We start from the raw sequence: 17,518 nt of genomic DNA, 5'->3' as shown, positions 1-17,518 counted from the left end.
TCATTTCCGTGCCAGGTTTTAATGCAGGAGTACTCCCGCGCTACTGACGGCCGTCATACACTACCTGCTGGCTCGTGCAAGTGCGAGACTTTAATCAAATGCAGCAGGTCGTTTATTTTGCGGCATGCTGCCCTCTCCACTGGCTCTGCTGCTGCGCTGCTCTGCATTATTTATAACGGTGTGTGTATGTGTGTGTGTGTGTGCGCATGTGTGTCTAAAGAAACAGACAAGGTCTCTCGTGAATAGATCAGGGTCATGACCTCATCAGCAGAGGTTCAGGCAGGGTCATTTGTGTTGCACATGACCACCTTCATGCAGGAAAACAAACACACAAACACACACACAATACACACACACAGGGACATTGTGTGAGGAGGGTTGGCTTCATTAATGTTTTATTTACCCCAGATTTGATGTGTATAGTTGCCATGGTGACATTAACATTTTATATATACACTACCAGTCAAAAGTCTGGCCTTGTAATTCCCTGCTCTTTCCTGATTTTTTTATTTCTTTCTACATTGTAAAACAATACCAGTCAATAATTCTGACATACTGTACATTCTCCTTCGGTGGTTTTTCTGTATATTTATTATTTTTTAACATTGTACAATAATACCAAATACATATAAACTATGAAAGGACATGCATGGGAAAATGTAGTAAACAAAAACGAATTAAACAACCCAGATTATGTTTTTAGATCGTCCACTTAGCTTTGAAGACACATTCATGGTATTCTCTCATTAGATTCAGCTGGTGTCATCACCTGGAAAGAAGTACATTTGTGACATTTCTTACCTTCTTGTGTGTAACTTTTTGACTGGTACTGTACTGTGTGTGTATGTGGTCTCGTGCCACAGTTTTGGGCAGGTGTGGGGGGAAAAAAAACGAGTGTAAAGTAAGAAAGCTTTTAAAAATAGGTGTTTATTGTTTATTTGTATCCATAAACAAAACGAATCTTAAATGAACAGAAGCGAAATCCAAATCAAATGAGTTTTTAGTGTGATTAGCCACTGCCCGCAAAACAGCATCTAGGTCACTTGTTGACTTTTGAGTTTGTGAGAAGGAACTCAACAGGTAGGTTGTTCCAGACATCTTGAAGAACTACAGTAACCACAGATCTTCTGTAGATGTATGCTGCCTTAAATCCTTCTGTCTCTTCATGTGCTCCTATACTCTGGGGTCCAAACCATCACTTTCCAGGACTCCTCGTTCTTCTCTATGCTGAAGATAGTTCTGTTTGGAGTCGTTGTCCTAAGCACTCACTCACTCACTTACTCATCGTCTATACCGCTTTATCCTCGCAGGAGACCTGGAGCCTATCAGACTTGGCGCACGAGGAGGGGTACACCCTGGACAGGGTGCCAATCTATCGCAGGGCACACACACATACACAAACAGTCGTTGACCTGCTGCAGAAAGAATATGAGCCCAATCAGACACATCCCTTATGGTATTGCATGATGGATAAGTATCTGCCTGTATTTCTCAGCATTGGGGGACACCATTACTCCTGACAAAATGTCCAATTCCGTTTGCAGAAATGCAGCCCCAACCCTCCTCCATGCTTCACTGTGGCCTGCAGATACTTTATCTTTTTAAGCCCTTTGGCATCCAACCTGCCTGAAGCTACACCCAAATATTCCAAATATTTTGACTGATCAGTCTCATCAGTCTTGTTTTCATGTCGGACATACGTTGTTTTTTTGTTTTGTTTTCCATGAAGACCACTTCTGGCCAGACTTCTGCAGTCAGTACTTGGGACTCGTTTGTTTCCGCCAGTTCTTTGCTGATGTTGTTTCAAAACAATCTTTGCAATATCGTCCGATGTTGAAGGGAAGTAAGCATGATGTGTCTTTCATCCGCTGCATTAAGTTTCCTTGGCTACGGTCCTCAACATCGCCTGTTTCTGTGTGCTTCTTCAAAATAGGTTGCACAGCAGCACCTTTGAAACTCCTGTTTGCTTTGAAACTGTTGCCTGAGGTAGATCCTGAGGTGTTTTATTCCTCTTACACCACAACGCTTCATCATTTTTATCCATTTATTTGTCCATTTGATGTGTTAGAAAGTTGTTGGAAACAATACCATATTTCAGTGAGCACAGGTACTATGTAACGCAACCGCTGGAACGATGGTCAGACCAGTTGCGTTGGATGGCCAATCAGCAACTCTTGACCAGTAAGAATCGAGATACACTTTAATGCCAAAAGTATTCACTCGCCTGCCTTTACATGCATGTGGACTTGAGTAACATCCAGGTCTTCATCCATGGGGTTTAATATGATGTTGGCCCAGACTTTGCATCTATAACAGCTTCAACTCTCCTGTGAAGGCTTTCCACAAGCTTTTTTTTAAAAGAGGTCAGGAGCCCAACTCTTGAAAACCAACCCCACGTCATAATCCCCCCTCCACCAAACTTTACATTCGGCACAATGAAGTCAGACACAAGTACCGTCCTCCTGGAAACCACCAAGCACGGACTCTGGGGTCGCACAGGTGGCATCCTATCACGGTACCTCGCTGGAATTCACTGAGCTCCTAATACAGACAAAATCGTTCTTTTTTTTTTTTTTACAGTAGAAGCGTTCTGCATGCCTATGTGCTTGATTTTATAAACCTGTAAGTATTGGAACAGTGATTGGAACACCTGAATTCAGTAATTTAAATGGGTGAGTGAATGCTTCTGACAATATAGTGTATATTTTCTTAAAATGTTTAAATCATTGCACCAAAGATTAGCATTTTTTTATTACATTGATTGCATAAAATAAGCAGTGAGGATGTATGTGTGTATGTGTATGTGTGTGTGTGGGTATTATAGCAGACTGGCGTCTGACACGTGTTCAGCAGGATGTGCGAGTGTTCTGATGGCTGTGATAGTGTGTTGTTTGCATTTTCATAAAGCTGCCAATCAATAGCAGCAAAGCATGCACACAGAGACACACACACACACACACACACACACAGAGAGAGCGGCTGAGAGGACTGGCGGCACTTAAGTGAATATTGAAATTGATTTTTTTTTTTTGGGCCTTTGGTAATTTCTGTCTTCTGTCTCCTGTGTCTCTCCTCCCTCTTTTACACTCTCTCTCTTTCTCACACACATTCCCCTTCTTTTTATCCTGTTTTCTTCCTTCCTTCCTTTTCTATACTTAAAATCTCTCCCCTTTTTGTCTCTGTTTTTCTTTTCCTTTTTTCTGTCTTTCTTTCTTGTTCTTTTTCCTGCACACTTCTAATTATTTTTACTTATTTGATCTCACCTTCTTTCTCCCTGCTTCCCTTTACTCTTCCTTCATGTCTTCTTCTTCTCCATGGTATCTCTCTTCCTCTTGCTTTTCCCCTTCATTTCCCCTTACTCCTCTTTTTTACTTCCTTACACTTTTCCTTCCTCTTTTTTTAAATGTTTTTTCTTCCTTCTTATCCTCTTTTTCACCCTACTGTCGATTTCTGCATCTTTTCATTTGCTTATCCATCACTCCCTGCACTCTCGCACTGCATTTATATTTCTTCCTCTCCCTCTCCTTTCATTTTACTTTCTTTATCTCGACTTCCGCATGTGTTCATTTCTCTTGTCCCTTTTTACTCCATATATCTCTCTATATCTTTCTCCCCTAACTTTTTCCTGTCACTCTGCTGTCCTTCTTATTTCCTCTTGCTTGATTTCACTTCCTTTCCGTCTCCCTCTTTTCTTCCCTCTTTCTATCTCGTCCTCATTACCTCCTTTCTGTCTGTCCCTGCTGCCACAACCTCTTTCCAAATGTTGCATCTTTTAATTTCCTTCCCTTTATCTGTTCCTTTTTTCCTCTCTGTCTCTCTGTCCTCTTCCCCAGGTGAATGAGGAGTGTTGTGACTCGGAGCTGTTGACCCTGTTGCTGGACGCCGGCGTGTTGGTGCAGTGTGTGAACTCGGCTCTCTATCCGCTGCTCGTCTCACACATGCTGTCTCAGGGCTCGTGGGACGTAGACGCCGCCGCACGCCAGCTCCAGCAGGGTGGACACCACGCCCAGGCCGGCGCCTTACTGCTCGCCCACCGCGGGGCCCACCCCGCCCTCACCACCTTCAGCACCGCCCTCTCTGTCCTGCGCAAGTGGATCTAAGAAACGTGTACACACACATCTAGTAAACACACACATCTTCTTCCTTTTAGTATCTCTAATAACATAACTAGCAACGAATTAAAGATAAAATAATTATGACTGAATAAACAACTGCAGACTAAGAAACCAGGGATGATGATATTGTGACACGGTATTTATCCGTTTTCCTCTCTCTGTTCCTGTCAAGTTTTGTCCTTTTCTTTGTCTCTTACGTTTCTTCCCTTCTTTTCCCTCATCTCACTTTTCCCCATCTTCTTTTAATCCATCCATCTTTTCATTACAGTCCCCTCATCCCATTCTCCTCTCGTCATTCCTAATCATCTTTATTCCCATTCACTTTTTTCCTCCTTCCCCTCCTTCATTAATCCACCTTTCTGTTCTCATCTCCTTTCAGTCCGCTCTCTACCTGTCTCCCTTTTTCATTCTTCTATCAATCTCAGGTTTTTTATTTCACTCTTCCTCTTCTCTTTTTTACCAATCCCTCTTTCCAACCACTCTTTAATTTATCCATCCATCTTTCTCTCTCTCTCTCTCTCTCTCTCTCTCTCTAACACAGTCTGACGTGCGAGTAATCACATAAGCCACTCTGACCCGCTCTAATGCTCATTACAGGACACGGTTCTAATTGAAAACGTGACCCACGTGCCAAGCGTGTGTTTGTCTTTCAGTGGTACGTGTCATCTATTCATCTTTCCTTTCCCTCAGTGGTTGTTAATTGTACTGTACCTAGGACACGTGAGCCCCCCCAGGCAGCTGCATGGTGCTTTACTGTCTGAACCCACACACACACACACACACACACACACACACACACACACACACACGCACGCATGACGCAGAGTTGACCAGCGATGATAGATAGCCTTGGCTTCAGATGTCTGTCTTGACTCACTAAAGCTTATCCGGTCCAGACCGACCCTCACGCCGCGTCTGTGTTTTTCTCTTTAATCAGTGAATAAAGAATAAAAAATATTAACTGTTGTTCTGACTGGTTCATTTGACTTCAGCGCAGAAATGATCATCTTTGCACACAGCTGGTAACTAGCCCAGGTGTGTGAGAGCTCACAGCCCAGATCTGGCTTTCTTCCTTCTTCTGGATCTCAACAAATACACCTGACTAACTTCATGCCGTTATACGGAGTAAAAAAAACCGAGCCTATCTTTGTTTAGAACTGAATGAGTTCTTGGACTAATGTGACTTTTTGTTGTTTTATCCAGATAACATGAGCAAATGTGCTACGCTGTGTGCACGCATGCCGTTTCAGAGGACAGATCCGTCCACATGTAAAAGTGGTCTAACACAAACTGTACACACACACACACACACACACACACACTCTGGGGGAGCTCTGACACCTGTTTGCACATGAGACCTTTAACATAAAGTATCTGACATTAAAAAATCTTATTATGACCAGTTTGTGTTTAACACATATTTCTTACAAAAATGCAAAATACAAAAAAAAAAAAAACTCGTTATTTTAAACAAATTTATCTAATACAGAATTACCTCCAGAAGCAAACTCAAAACATAGCTTATATCTTATAGTGGTGTAACAATACGATGGCGTTTCCCAACAGCAGAATAAACGTCATCTGGATGTTTCTTAAGTTTCTGTTTCATATAAAATAGCGGAAACTTAATGACATCATACTAAATGATTTACTCAAAGGCTCAGCAACACGTACAAAAAAAACAACAGTGCATTAAGATGTTAGAAATTTACTAACAGTCCACAAAAAAAAAGAAGAAAACTACAACAAGGCATTGTTTAAAGTACACACTTTCGACAGCTTTTAAATACCCTGCTTCCAGAAAAGCTGAACATGTGGAGGTTTTGGTCAAGAAGAAATCATTATGACATGACGAAAGCACGTCACCATCAAATGACCGTCTGGGAATGGTCATAAGGCTATCTCCAAATTCCCCAATTTAGACACATTGCTGAGAACTAGTGTCTACACATTGAGAGCCTTCAGGACTGTTGTCAACCCACGAGTGGGTGTCCCAGTAAATTCATCCCAGACTGTTTACTGCTCTGAGGAAATATAAAGTACATATCTTGTCATATGTACTCGTTCTTCCCACGACTGTAGCCACACCATCAGTCATGTAGCTCTTAGCAGACACATCTTTATATTTTTGAATGCTGTGTTCTCACCTGCTCTCATCTGCGGGTAAGCAACTTCCCATTGGCAGCAGTGCTTTCATGCAACCAGACTCTGAGTCCAGCTCTGCTCAGCTCTTATAGCACAAGCTCTGAAATGCTTTATACACCAAACATAAATATTAAATATTAATGTGAAACTCCTGCTTGCTGCTGAACGTTGCCAGGGCTGCTTTTGCCTGTCTAGATCAGCTTGGAATCTGATCACCGTATCAAAAGCCTCTACATCGCTCTATACCCCTGCTAAAATGGCCTGATAACCTCCACCGCCGCCGAGCACGCCAAGCTTGTCCTGAGCGATGAGCTTTTAAGGGTTTTAGCTAAAGCACATTCCGCACTACAATTAATTAGCTCATGCCTTTGGTTCCCCTTGTCTTCTTTTTTTCCAAAGGTAAAATATTACTTCTTCTTGCAAGTCTAAATGCCAAATAAGCACTTATCTATATAAATGAGAGAACGGTTTTGTCTGTACATTGGTCAGAACTCGCTCTTTCAGTAATATCTTTACATTTTATATTTTGATGGACCAGAAACCAGTCTCAGAAATAAATTCGGTCTGTCTGTATGTCCGTCCAGCCAGATGTTGTCACAGCATCACTCAAAAATTGCTCCATAGAATTTAATAAAACTTTGCCAGTCCTTTGGTATTTGCCTGAAGTTAAGTCTGCACCATAAATTCAAAATGTAAGTCAAACTGTTAAATAAAAGTGATGTTATGGACAGTTATGTGTCGGATTTAATAATCTACTTTAAAATAAACTACCTAAAAAAAATAAGCTACTTGCTTAATGGAAACAAATACCTGCACCAAGGGATATTAAAAAGAAAAGGTAAACTCATATTTTGACTGCGGAAATAACAGCGCTGAAGTGGTATAAGTGAATCTTAACCTAGAATTTATATATATATATATATATATATATATATATGTGTGTGTGTGTGTGTGTGTATATATATATATATATATATATAAATATATATATATATACACTTACCTAAAGGATTATTAGGAACACCATACTAATACAGTGTTTGACCCCCTTTCGCCTTTAGAACTGCCTTAATTCTACGTGGCATTGATTTAACAAGGTGTTGAAAGCATTCTTTAGAAATGTTGGCCCATATTGATAGGACAGCATCTTGCAGTTGATGGAGATTTGTGGGATGCACATCCAGGGCACGAAGCTCCCGTTCCACCACATCCCAAAGATGCTCTATTGGGTTGAGATCTGGTGACTGTGGGGGCCATTTTAGTACAGTGAACTCATTGTCATGTTCAAGAAACCAATTTAAAATGATTCGAGCTTTGTGACATGTTGCATTATCCTGCTGGAAGTAGCCATCAGAGGATGGGTACATGGTGGTCATAAGGGGATGGACATGGTCAGAAACAATGCTTAGGTAGCCCGTGGCATTTAAACGATGCCCAATTGGCACTAAGGGGCCTAAAGTGTGCCAAGAAAACATCCCCCACACCATTACACCACCACCACCACCAGCCTGCACAGTGGTAACAAGGCATGATGGATCCATGTTCTCATTCTGTTTACACCAAATTCTGACTCTACCATTTGAATGTCTCAACAGAAATCGAGATTCATCAGACCAGGCAACATTTTTCCAGTCTTCAACTGTCCAATTTTGGTGAGCTCGTGAAAATTGTAGCCTCTTTTTCCTATTTGTAGTGGAGATGAGTGGTACCCGGTGGGGTCTTCTGCTGTTGTAGCCCATCCGCCTCAAGGTTGTGCGTGTTGTGGCTTCACAAATGCTTTGCTGCATACCTCGGTTGTAACGAGTGGTTATTTCAGTCAAAGTTGCTCTTCTATCAGCTTGAATCAGTCGGCCCATTCTCCTCTGACCTCAGAATCAACAAGGCATTTTCGCCCACAGGACTGCCACATACTGGATGTTTTCCCCTTTTCACACCATTCTTTGTAAACCCTAGAAATGGTTGTGCGTGAAAATCCCAGTAACTGAGCAGATTGTGAAATACTCAGACCGGCCCGTCTGGCACCAACAACCATGCCACGCTCAAAATTGCTTAAATCACCTTTCTTTCCCATTCTGACATGCAGTTTGGAGTTCAGGAGATTGTCTTGACCAGGACCACACCCATAAATGCATTGAAGCAACTGCCATGTGATTGGTTGATTAGATAATTGCATTAATGAGAAATTGAACAGGTGTTTCTAATAATTCTTAATCCTTTAGGTGTGTGTGTGTGTGTGTGTATATATATATATATATATATATATGTGTGTGTGTGTGTGTGTGTGTCCCAGACTCTGGGTCTCAGCTAAAAAAGAATAAAAAAGAAAAAAGTGATGCATGATTTAATAAATTTTTTAATTGAAACTGTTACAATTTTATCATTTTCAAACAAAGCAAGAGCTTTTCTGTACGTTTTTTTTTTTCTTTCTTTTTCCTGGTCAGGCTGTTCTTTTCAGCAAGGCTAAGACGAAGATGAAGAGGATTTTTTTGTGTGAAGTGTTTTTTTTTTTTTTTATCTGCTTTCTTCTGGAGCGAATGTGGGGAATCTCAGCAGCTCAGGTGTCTCTGGCTGTTAGCTCCAGCTCATCAGCGTCTTGGGCCGTTTTCTCAAGAGCCGGAACTTTTCTTCTCATTAATGTGGAGAGAAGAGCTTTATCTTCCAGACATACCAGGATTTTCAAAGGCACACTGCTTCTACAGCAAGAATTATATTTATATTTTGTATTTTCAGGGTGAAATTTAGCGATGCTCCAAAAATCAAGCAGAGCTGTTTGTTTCCTTGAACCAATCACTCGAGCAGAGTAAAGACCAGACATTTGTCAACCAATTTAAGGAAAGAAAATGGATTCTGTGATGTGAAGAATGGCTAGAGACCTTGGCTTTAACATCTTCGTATTTTCACACCATCACTAATTTAGACGTGTATGATGATCCAGTGAGGTGACTAAATACATCGGCATGCGATGTGAGCTCTCCATTTCACAAAACAAAAAGAGAAACTAAAATCGAATGATGGACTGGCTGATGAGAATTCACCTTTCATCTTTCACTACCTTGAAAATTTTTAAAATATTTTATTATAAAACAAAATAATTCAGGTGTACTTCAAATGACAGATTAGTATTACTGTGGGTATTCAAATGCATTATTGTTGCTATAGTAACAGCTCATTGGCAGGTCCTGTATAATGCCTTCTTAGCTACACTGACTGGCAGAAGAAAAAGGTCGACATTTCCGAAGGGTCAAATTACTGGGCTGCATTAAGCAAAGAAAACAACTACGGAGATTTAAAATTACTGGAACTGGGTTAAGAACTCTACAACACATTGTCATAACCTGAAAGGATAGTGCTAGATAGAACAGCGGAGTGGCCATATGAAAACAATTTGTTAGTGCAAAAAGCATAGATTTGTATAAAGATCAGACTTTGGAGCGATGGAAAAAGGTCATGGTTTTGTGATGAGCCCAGATTGACCTTATTCCAGAGTGATGGGTGCGTCAGGGTAAGAAGGGAAGCACATGAAACGATGCACCCATCACCATATCAATGTCCACTGTACAAACCTCTGGAGACAGTGTTGTGATCTGGGGTTCCTTTAGTTGGTCAGGTCTAGACATTATGTGGCAATAAAATAAAGTCAGCTGACGACCTGAATGTACTGAGTGACCAGGTTATCACATCTATGGAGTTTCTCTTCCATGATGGCACAGGTATATTCCCAGATTCAAAATGTGAAATAGTGGTTTTGGGAACATGAGGAATCATTTTCACACATGAACTGACCCCCACTTTAGGTAAAGGCGATTAAATGAAATTTTTTAATTTATTTATTTGAAGGCCAGGCAGTGTATGATGTCACCATTGTTCATTACAGTAAGTTGGAAAAGCTTCAGAATACTGTACAATTGCGATCCAGAGTTATGTAAAGGAAAAAGTGCAATAAATAAATAAGGACACAAAGCAAGCGATAAATAATTCATATAGATAAACCTGGTGACATTTACATCCTCTGTTCAGAGCTCAGTCCTGTAAGCCTGAATGTCATAAGCACATAATTACAAGCTTGAACGGTTTATACCGAAGTGAACTGATTTCACCTCATAAACTGTTTTTAATAAATAATGGCATAAAAAGATGGTAATCTCTAATCCTAAGAGACTATGGCGTATTGTGTGTTGAACAATGTACAGAAGAAGAACAACAGGTAGAGTAAATAACACACAGCATTCAAACTGTACAGCTCGTTTATAGTAATGGCACATCGCTTTTCAAACAGAGAGCCTTTTAGGTATAAAGTGTTTCAAAACTGTGTGTGCTGTTTCTATTACACACGTTAATGCTACTGCAGGAATAAAAATACAGTAAATGGAAACTTTTTCTGCACTAACGTTTGAATGAGAGCAAGTGAAGATACAGTACTAGCCAGATGTACGGTATAAATCCACAATTTCATGTCTCAGAACTGAAAATTTTCTACTACTTGCTGACTTTTTGTTGAACTCGCAAGCATGATGATTTAGATGAATCTAGATACAGTGCACCTGGAAAGCATTCACAGCGCATCACTATAGACAGAATATAGACAGAATCTGCTTCCGTACCTGCTGAAGAAAAAGAGAGAAAACAACAGCAGAGAAATTGCAGCCATAACCAACATCTGTATAATTCGCAGTAAATCATAAATCCTAAAACCTGTTGAGCAGCGCACATAATAAAATATTTTGGAATAAACATTTTGTTTTGAAGCAACAGCAAAGACAGTGTGTGTGTGAGCACCTGTTTGTACACCAGTGTGAACGTTTGTGTGCACACCTGTGTGTGTGAGCGCGCTTGTGTTCATAAGGTTCCTCCATGTAAATGTTTAATAGTGTGTGTGGGGAACCACAGTCCCGTCCCGCAAGGCATGGAGCAGACACGGCGGAGACACGGGCCCCAGACATCCAGAGGCCCCCCAGAGCACAGGAGTCCCAGGAGAACCACCGCAGGGACAGCCCCCCCACCCCGAAAGGGGCAGCGGAGAGCCCAGAGGGGGGTCATCCAGCAGCCCCAGTGCAGACGCCCCAGGGGGCCGTGGCGACAGGACCGCAGGCTCCGCCGGCGGTCGTCCACTCCGAGGCAGTCCGGTCCCTGGGTCCAGAGATCCCAGGGCCCCTCCACCCCCCAGCCGGTGCCCAGCCAAGCCAGGAGAGCCAGATCCCGCCCAGCGACCGCCGCGAGTGAGCCAGCGCTCACCCGAGCGCCCCGCCCTGGAGCAAGAAACCACCAACCCACCAGCGGCCGGGGGCACCCCACAGGGGGGGCAGGGGGGATGTTGAGTGAGGTCCAGGACCTGACCTGACACCTAAACGTAGACAGCCAGGCACACATATACACAAACATACATTCCCACCCTCATACACACAAACAAATATACACACACTCACACATGTAGACACACAAAAATAGACACGGTATACACACTCACACTCCCCATATACCCACTTCCCTCCGCCGTGGGAACAGAAAGACCCCCCCGGTCCCCGCAGCAGCGGAAAGGACCACCAGCCCAGACCCCGACCAAACGGCCAGCTCCTCCTCTCAGCCCCTGGCCCTGGACCGCGGACAGAGAACGGGGGTGTGAAAAAAAAAAAAAAAAAAAAAAAGCCCGCTTCGCTCCGCCCCTTCTCTAATGTAGTGTTGGTGTGTGTTGTTCTAAAGTGCTTTAAAACAGGGGAGGGGCAAGACACTAACCATCCTCCATCCACTAACCCCAAAGTTGCTCTTCTATCAGCTTAAATCAGTCGGCCCATTCTCCTCTGACCTCCAGCATCAACAAGGCATTTTCGCCCACAGGACTGCCGCATACTGGATGTTTTCCCCTTTTCACACCATTCTTTGTAAACACTAGAAATGGTTGTGTGTGAAAATCCCAGTAACTGAGCAGATTGTGAAATACTCAGACCGGCCCGTCTGGCACCAACAACCATGCCACGCTCAAAATTGCTTAAATCACCTTTCTTTCCCTTTCTGACATTCAGTTTGGAGTTCAGTAGTTGGCTTGACCAGGACCACACCCCTAAATGCATTAAAGCAACTGCCATGTGATTGGTCGATTAGATAATTGCATTAATGAGAAATTCAACAGGTGTTTCTAATAATCCTTTAGGTGAGTGTATATATATATAATATTATATATAAGTGTACATTACTGTCGGTACAGCCTTCGTCTGTGACTGATGACGATTACTCGGCATGATACATTAAGGATCTCATTTCTGCTATTACTTCTTCCTTTTTTGACTTCTTTGTTTGACTTCTTACTCAGTCTACTTGATACCTGAGAACACGTGAGCTTACAATCCTCACTTACAATCTCTACACACACATGGGCTAAAACACAGCCCAGATGGCGTTGTGGTTGTTTTAGTTCGACTGGGTTATTATAGCACTCTCTCTCTCTCTCTCTCTCTCTTTGTCCCTCTGCTGGTGTCTGCGCGTTTGAGGATAATAATTACACCCTCTCTCTCAGGTAGTGTGTCATTAGGTGGTTGTCAGTGCCATAGACGCTGCGTTCATTAATTCAGTGCACTCATGAACTAAATAATCATAATATTAGTGTAGGAGACAATGATTCTGACAGCCATGTTTTGAATAAATATGAGAGAGTTTAGTGCTCAAAGCTGATTGAATAAAGACAGAGGCTGAATTTCTCTCTGATCTTTGACTGCTACTCACATTCTCACATGAATGAATGAAGGAATACTACTGGAACTTCCAAAACCTTTTTTTTTTTTTTTTTTTTAACTCATTTAATTCTCATTTGTTTAACATTGAGTGATAAATTGCCTCTGCTGGCAGACTCTAAGCTTGCTGACATTTATTAGATATTCTCAATCTGGCTGGATAAGGCAAATAGAAAATGTTTGCAAGAATCGCTCCGGGATATAAAAGAAAATGTTACATGAGGTAATATTCCTGGAAATCCAAGTAAAGGCATTAAATAGGCTTAAAGGTACATTATATTTAGAAAGGCACTTTTTCCATTTTAAATTTAACATGAATATCACAGGGCTGATCTACACTTACCGTATAGGTGGAAGCCTGCGTATGGGTTTCACAGTGGGCTTTTTTTTTATATATATATTTTAAAACATCAATAAGATTTAGATTCGAAGAAAGAGTGTTGGATGAATTTCTGCCACCAAGTGACCTAAATAGACCAAAGTGTGGAAAATGAGTATTCTACCAAAATAGATATCATTTTAGAAGGTCCTGCACCAAGCAAAGACAACAACTAGGGAGATTGCTGAAACTGGCCTGTTTAATAGTGTTTAATAGTAAAGAGTTCACATGACTAGAACTAAACAGCTGGAAGACTATTCAGGAAAAAAAAAGTCTTGAATTTGCTAGGGAGCATAAAGATCACGGTCTGATGAGTTCAGAGCGATGTGTGCAACGGGGTGGGAAGGGGGGCGGGTGAGGTGATGGACCATCATGCATCGTGCCCACTGTACAAGCCTCTGTGAGATGTGATCTTATAATCTGGGGTTGCTTCAGTTGATCAGGTCTAGACTTCTTTAATGTTATGTGGCAATAAATGAAGTCAGCTGACGACCTGAATGTACTGAATGGACCAGCGTATCACTTCTATGGCACAGGCATATTCCTGCACTCAAATTGTAGTGTGCAACATACAGTTTACTATGCATAAGGTAGTGTAGAAAGCTACAGCTATTAAACCTCCAATCCTAAGTCAAAATTCTAATGCAACAGTATTAGAAATAGGTTGTTGTGGTGAATTTTTGTAGCTTTACTTACTGTATAATGGGAGATTCTGGGATCAATTCTAGTGTGAAGTGATGACACACTGTGGAGGTTTTTATTTGGAAGGTTTCGCCCCATCACACTGATGTGTATAGTCCTCGGTGTAATCACCTCACATGGAAATCACTATCGGTTTGCACAATTACACAGTCTGAAAGGAAAATCCTCCGCTGCTTTAAATTGTTCAATGATTTGTTTTTACTTGGATCTGTTGACAGTTGTTATATCAAACGCCAATATACAGTACAGTATAGCTTTAATATATATGCAACAGCACACAAAATTGAAGGCGTTTATTTTTTTTATACCCATTTACATTATGTCTGTTTGTACAAAATCTGCTGATGCAGTTGGATTACAAAACCTTTTTTAAACTACTTATAAGGATTTGGAAGTTTCAAAAATCATTTTATATATATAATATTTTTTGCAACTTCCAAAAAAAATTTTTTATTTATATATATATATATAGTGTCCATACCATTCCAGTATTAACGATTCATTGTACAATTGACTGAATGATTTTTATCTGAAGCAATAAAGTACAAATGACTCAGTTGGAGCTACTAAACGTGAATCAGACAGTTGATGGCTCACAGAACACCATCTAATTACCAGAATCAATAAAACGTCTAACAAAACTGATTAAATGTCAGACTTGCAGGATTTCTGCCCTCGCGGAGACGAGCAATTAGCTGATATAAACTCTTTGTCCTAAAGACTCGCATGACGTACAGAAAAGACTGAAAACACACTTGCGCTTTTTATCAGCCTGCTGGGTTTGTCTTCCATTAAAAGATCAATGTAGCGCTACGTTACGGCTAGAGAAATAACGTTGTCTCAAATCTTGTGAGATCAGGCTGGACTGCATGAAGGTCTTAAAGGCAGTTTTTAGTTTGCTGTCATGTTTCTTGGCAATGAAGACATCAAAGTGAGAAAGAAAAAAGAAAGAGAAGGCATTTGTTTAGCCCTGAGAGAAGGAGGTTACTAATGCTCATGCCCTGTGGAAAAGGTTATCTCGGTGAAGCGAGGCATTTAGCTTCTCTCCGTGCCAGAAGACAGCAAGAGCAAGAAACTAAAGAGAAAAAAAAGAAGAAAAAAAACACAAAGTGCATCAGCTGTTTCTACAGACATATGAAATTCCCTGGAAAAAAAAAAAAAAACTTCTTCACTCGTTTTTTTCTGCGGCCTTCCGTGTGTGTGATGCTTATCAGATGAAAGCAAGCTACTGAGATAGTGAGGTGGAGGAAGAATAGGGAGACAGAAGAGAGATCGGGATGGACAGATTGCCTGATGTGTGGGTAGAGCAGAAAGCACTTGATAAAAGATGAAAGAACCGAGGTTGAGTGTCCTGCAGACACACACACACACATGTAAACACACTCCTGGGAAGCCAGCGAGTACAGAAGAAACACACTTACAGTACGTGTTTGAACCTTAAGTAGAATGTTGATCAAGAATATTAAAAAGCCAGTGGAAAGATCTCTCAGAACATACACATACATGTAATTACTGGTTGTGTAAATTGAAGTCTCATCGAAGTCTCGTTTATTATTACTGGACACTTTCGCATTATTTTACCACCGCGTGTACTAAAATGTACCGCTTTATTTGGAAAGGGTTCAGAAATGCTGATGTTTTTCGGATCTTCTTTTGGATGCCAGTGATAAAGTGCAAAAGTGAGTACCTGACGTAGCTAATTTGCATGTAGTGCCACCCACAAAACTCCATATAAGGGCATGTGCACAGATAGCTGGGACACAGAAATGAACAATCAGGGTAAAGGCTAAAAAGCAGAAGCGGAAGTTATTTGAAGCCACTTCTACTGTATGACAAATTATTTTGACAATATTTACTATATAATGTGAGTGATAAACATCGAACGCTATCTTGGGTTTGTGTTCCATCCCAGGACACATAACGGGCAATTTGGGAATGCGAATTAACCTAATCGGCATGTCTTAGGACTGTGGGAGAAAACGCACCAAACACAAGGAGAACATGAAAGCTTCATGCACGCAGACCCGAGGTGGGAATCAAACCCAGCCCCTGCAGGTGCAAGGAGAGAGTGCTAACCACTTAACTAAGCCACTAAAAGTCCTTCAACTTTTTATATTCTATATTTAATGGTTATTATTTAAAATGAGAAAGTGTTTGCAATAGTACTCTTATTCCCTGACCATGCTGGAGCGTGTGTTTTTTGATAAAGGCCTTTTATATGTTGCTCTGGATACGAGAAATGTGGTCATCGCTGTAAATGTGATAATAAGCGATTTAAACTTTCAGAGATAAAAGTGCAGTGGTCTATGTGGAGTATATCATTTAAAGTTGATGGATTCAAGGTTTTTCGTTCATTTACACATTCAACAAGTACAAGCAGATTTATTTATTTATTTATTTATTTATTTACCTTCAAATTTAAAGGATTTAAATACTTTTGTGAATAAGTTCTCAAAAGCCAATTGGTTTATATCCAGCTTTATAAATCAGGCTCCTAGTTGTCTGTGTATAAGGTTAACACACTTCGGCATTTACACTTGTCCCTGATTTTATTTCCTTAATTAACAGAGGAAGTGATGTATTCGCCCAAAAGTATTAGCATGAGGACAGGACAGTCTTTATTACTTTATTTAAACAACTGTTCTAAAGAAGGCGCAAACCTCCACCATGTACAGTAGGTGATGGGATCGACACCCGCAGTGCAAGAAGACGTCGCACATCAGAATGAGTCAGCAGATGCAGTGTATGAAAGGAGCCACAGCTCTATTTATGTCTTTCATCTCCTGAGATACACACATTTTCTTCACACTTTTTTTTTTTTAAAGACATAAGTAACAGTATTTTTTTTCTTTGTTTCATTTTTCTTTTTTTTTTACAAAAGTATCCAAAAAAACAGTTTTTTTTCATGACCTTCCAACATCACCCACTACTGTAAGTGTTTATGTTCTGCCAGGAACTTGTGACTGTTAATTAAATGCTTTCACATATTTTTAGATGCTTTAACTCGTGCAAACTTTTTTTTAACATATATATATATATATATAATTTAGAACTTGCTACATGACCAAACAGGAAAACATTTTAAGTCTCTTTTTTAAGGTGTTTTAAGGCCCACTGCAGTCGTTCTCATGAACATTTAAACAGCGTTTAAGATGTAAAGCCGGCAGTCCAATCATGGCTGAAGCCTTATACCTTGAGGTATAAGAAAAATAAAGGGAGTTTTTATTTTGATAACTGTGTTCTGTTATTCCCAACAATTATAAATCCTGTTTTGGCTTAAAGCTGGAGAGCACAAAGTTTGAAGTGAAAAAAGCACAGATAAATATAATTTATTATGATGCAGAATTATTGCAGTAAATGCACAGTGCTAACACATAATCATTATAACCTTTATTTAAAAATTTTCAAGTCTGAGTAGATTTAATTTTTTAATCTAGAACAAATTCATGATCACA

At 40.6% G+C, this 17,518-nt stretch overlaps 1 protein-coding gene across 1 annotated transcript in view; it reads left to right on the top strand.

Moving 5' to 3' along the window:
• Positions 1-5,076, top strand: part of nbas (NBAS subunit of NRZ tethering complex) — a 200,577-nt gene extending 195,501 nt beyond the window's left edge. The window contains exon 52 of the mRNA XM_053480280.1: positions 3,834-5,076. Within this exon, the coding sequence (XP_053336255.1) occupies positions 3,834-4,100 (267 nt within the window). The 3' untranslated portion in view covers positions 4,101-5,076. The remainder of the gene's footprint in view (positions 1-3,833) is intronic.
• Positions 5,077-17,518: the final 12,442 nt, after the last annotated feature.

This window comes from Clarias gariepinus, chromosome 2 (genome assembly GCF_024256425.1).
Source record: "Clarias gariepinus isolate MV-2021 ecotype Netherlands chromosome 2, CGAR_prim_01v2, whole genome shotgun sequence".
NCBI classification, from domain to species: domain Eukaryota; kingdom Metazoa; phylum Chordata; class Actinopteri; order Siluriformes; family Clariidae; genus Clarias; species Clarias gariepinus.
This window is presented reverse-complemented; position numbering and strand designations above follow the sequence as displayed.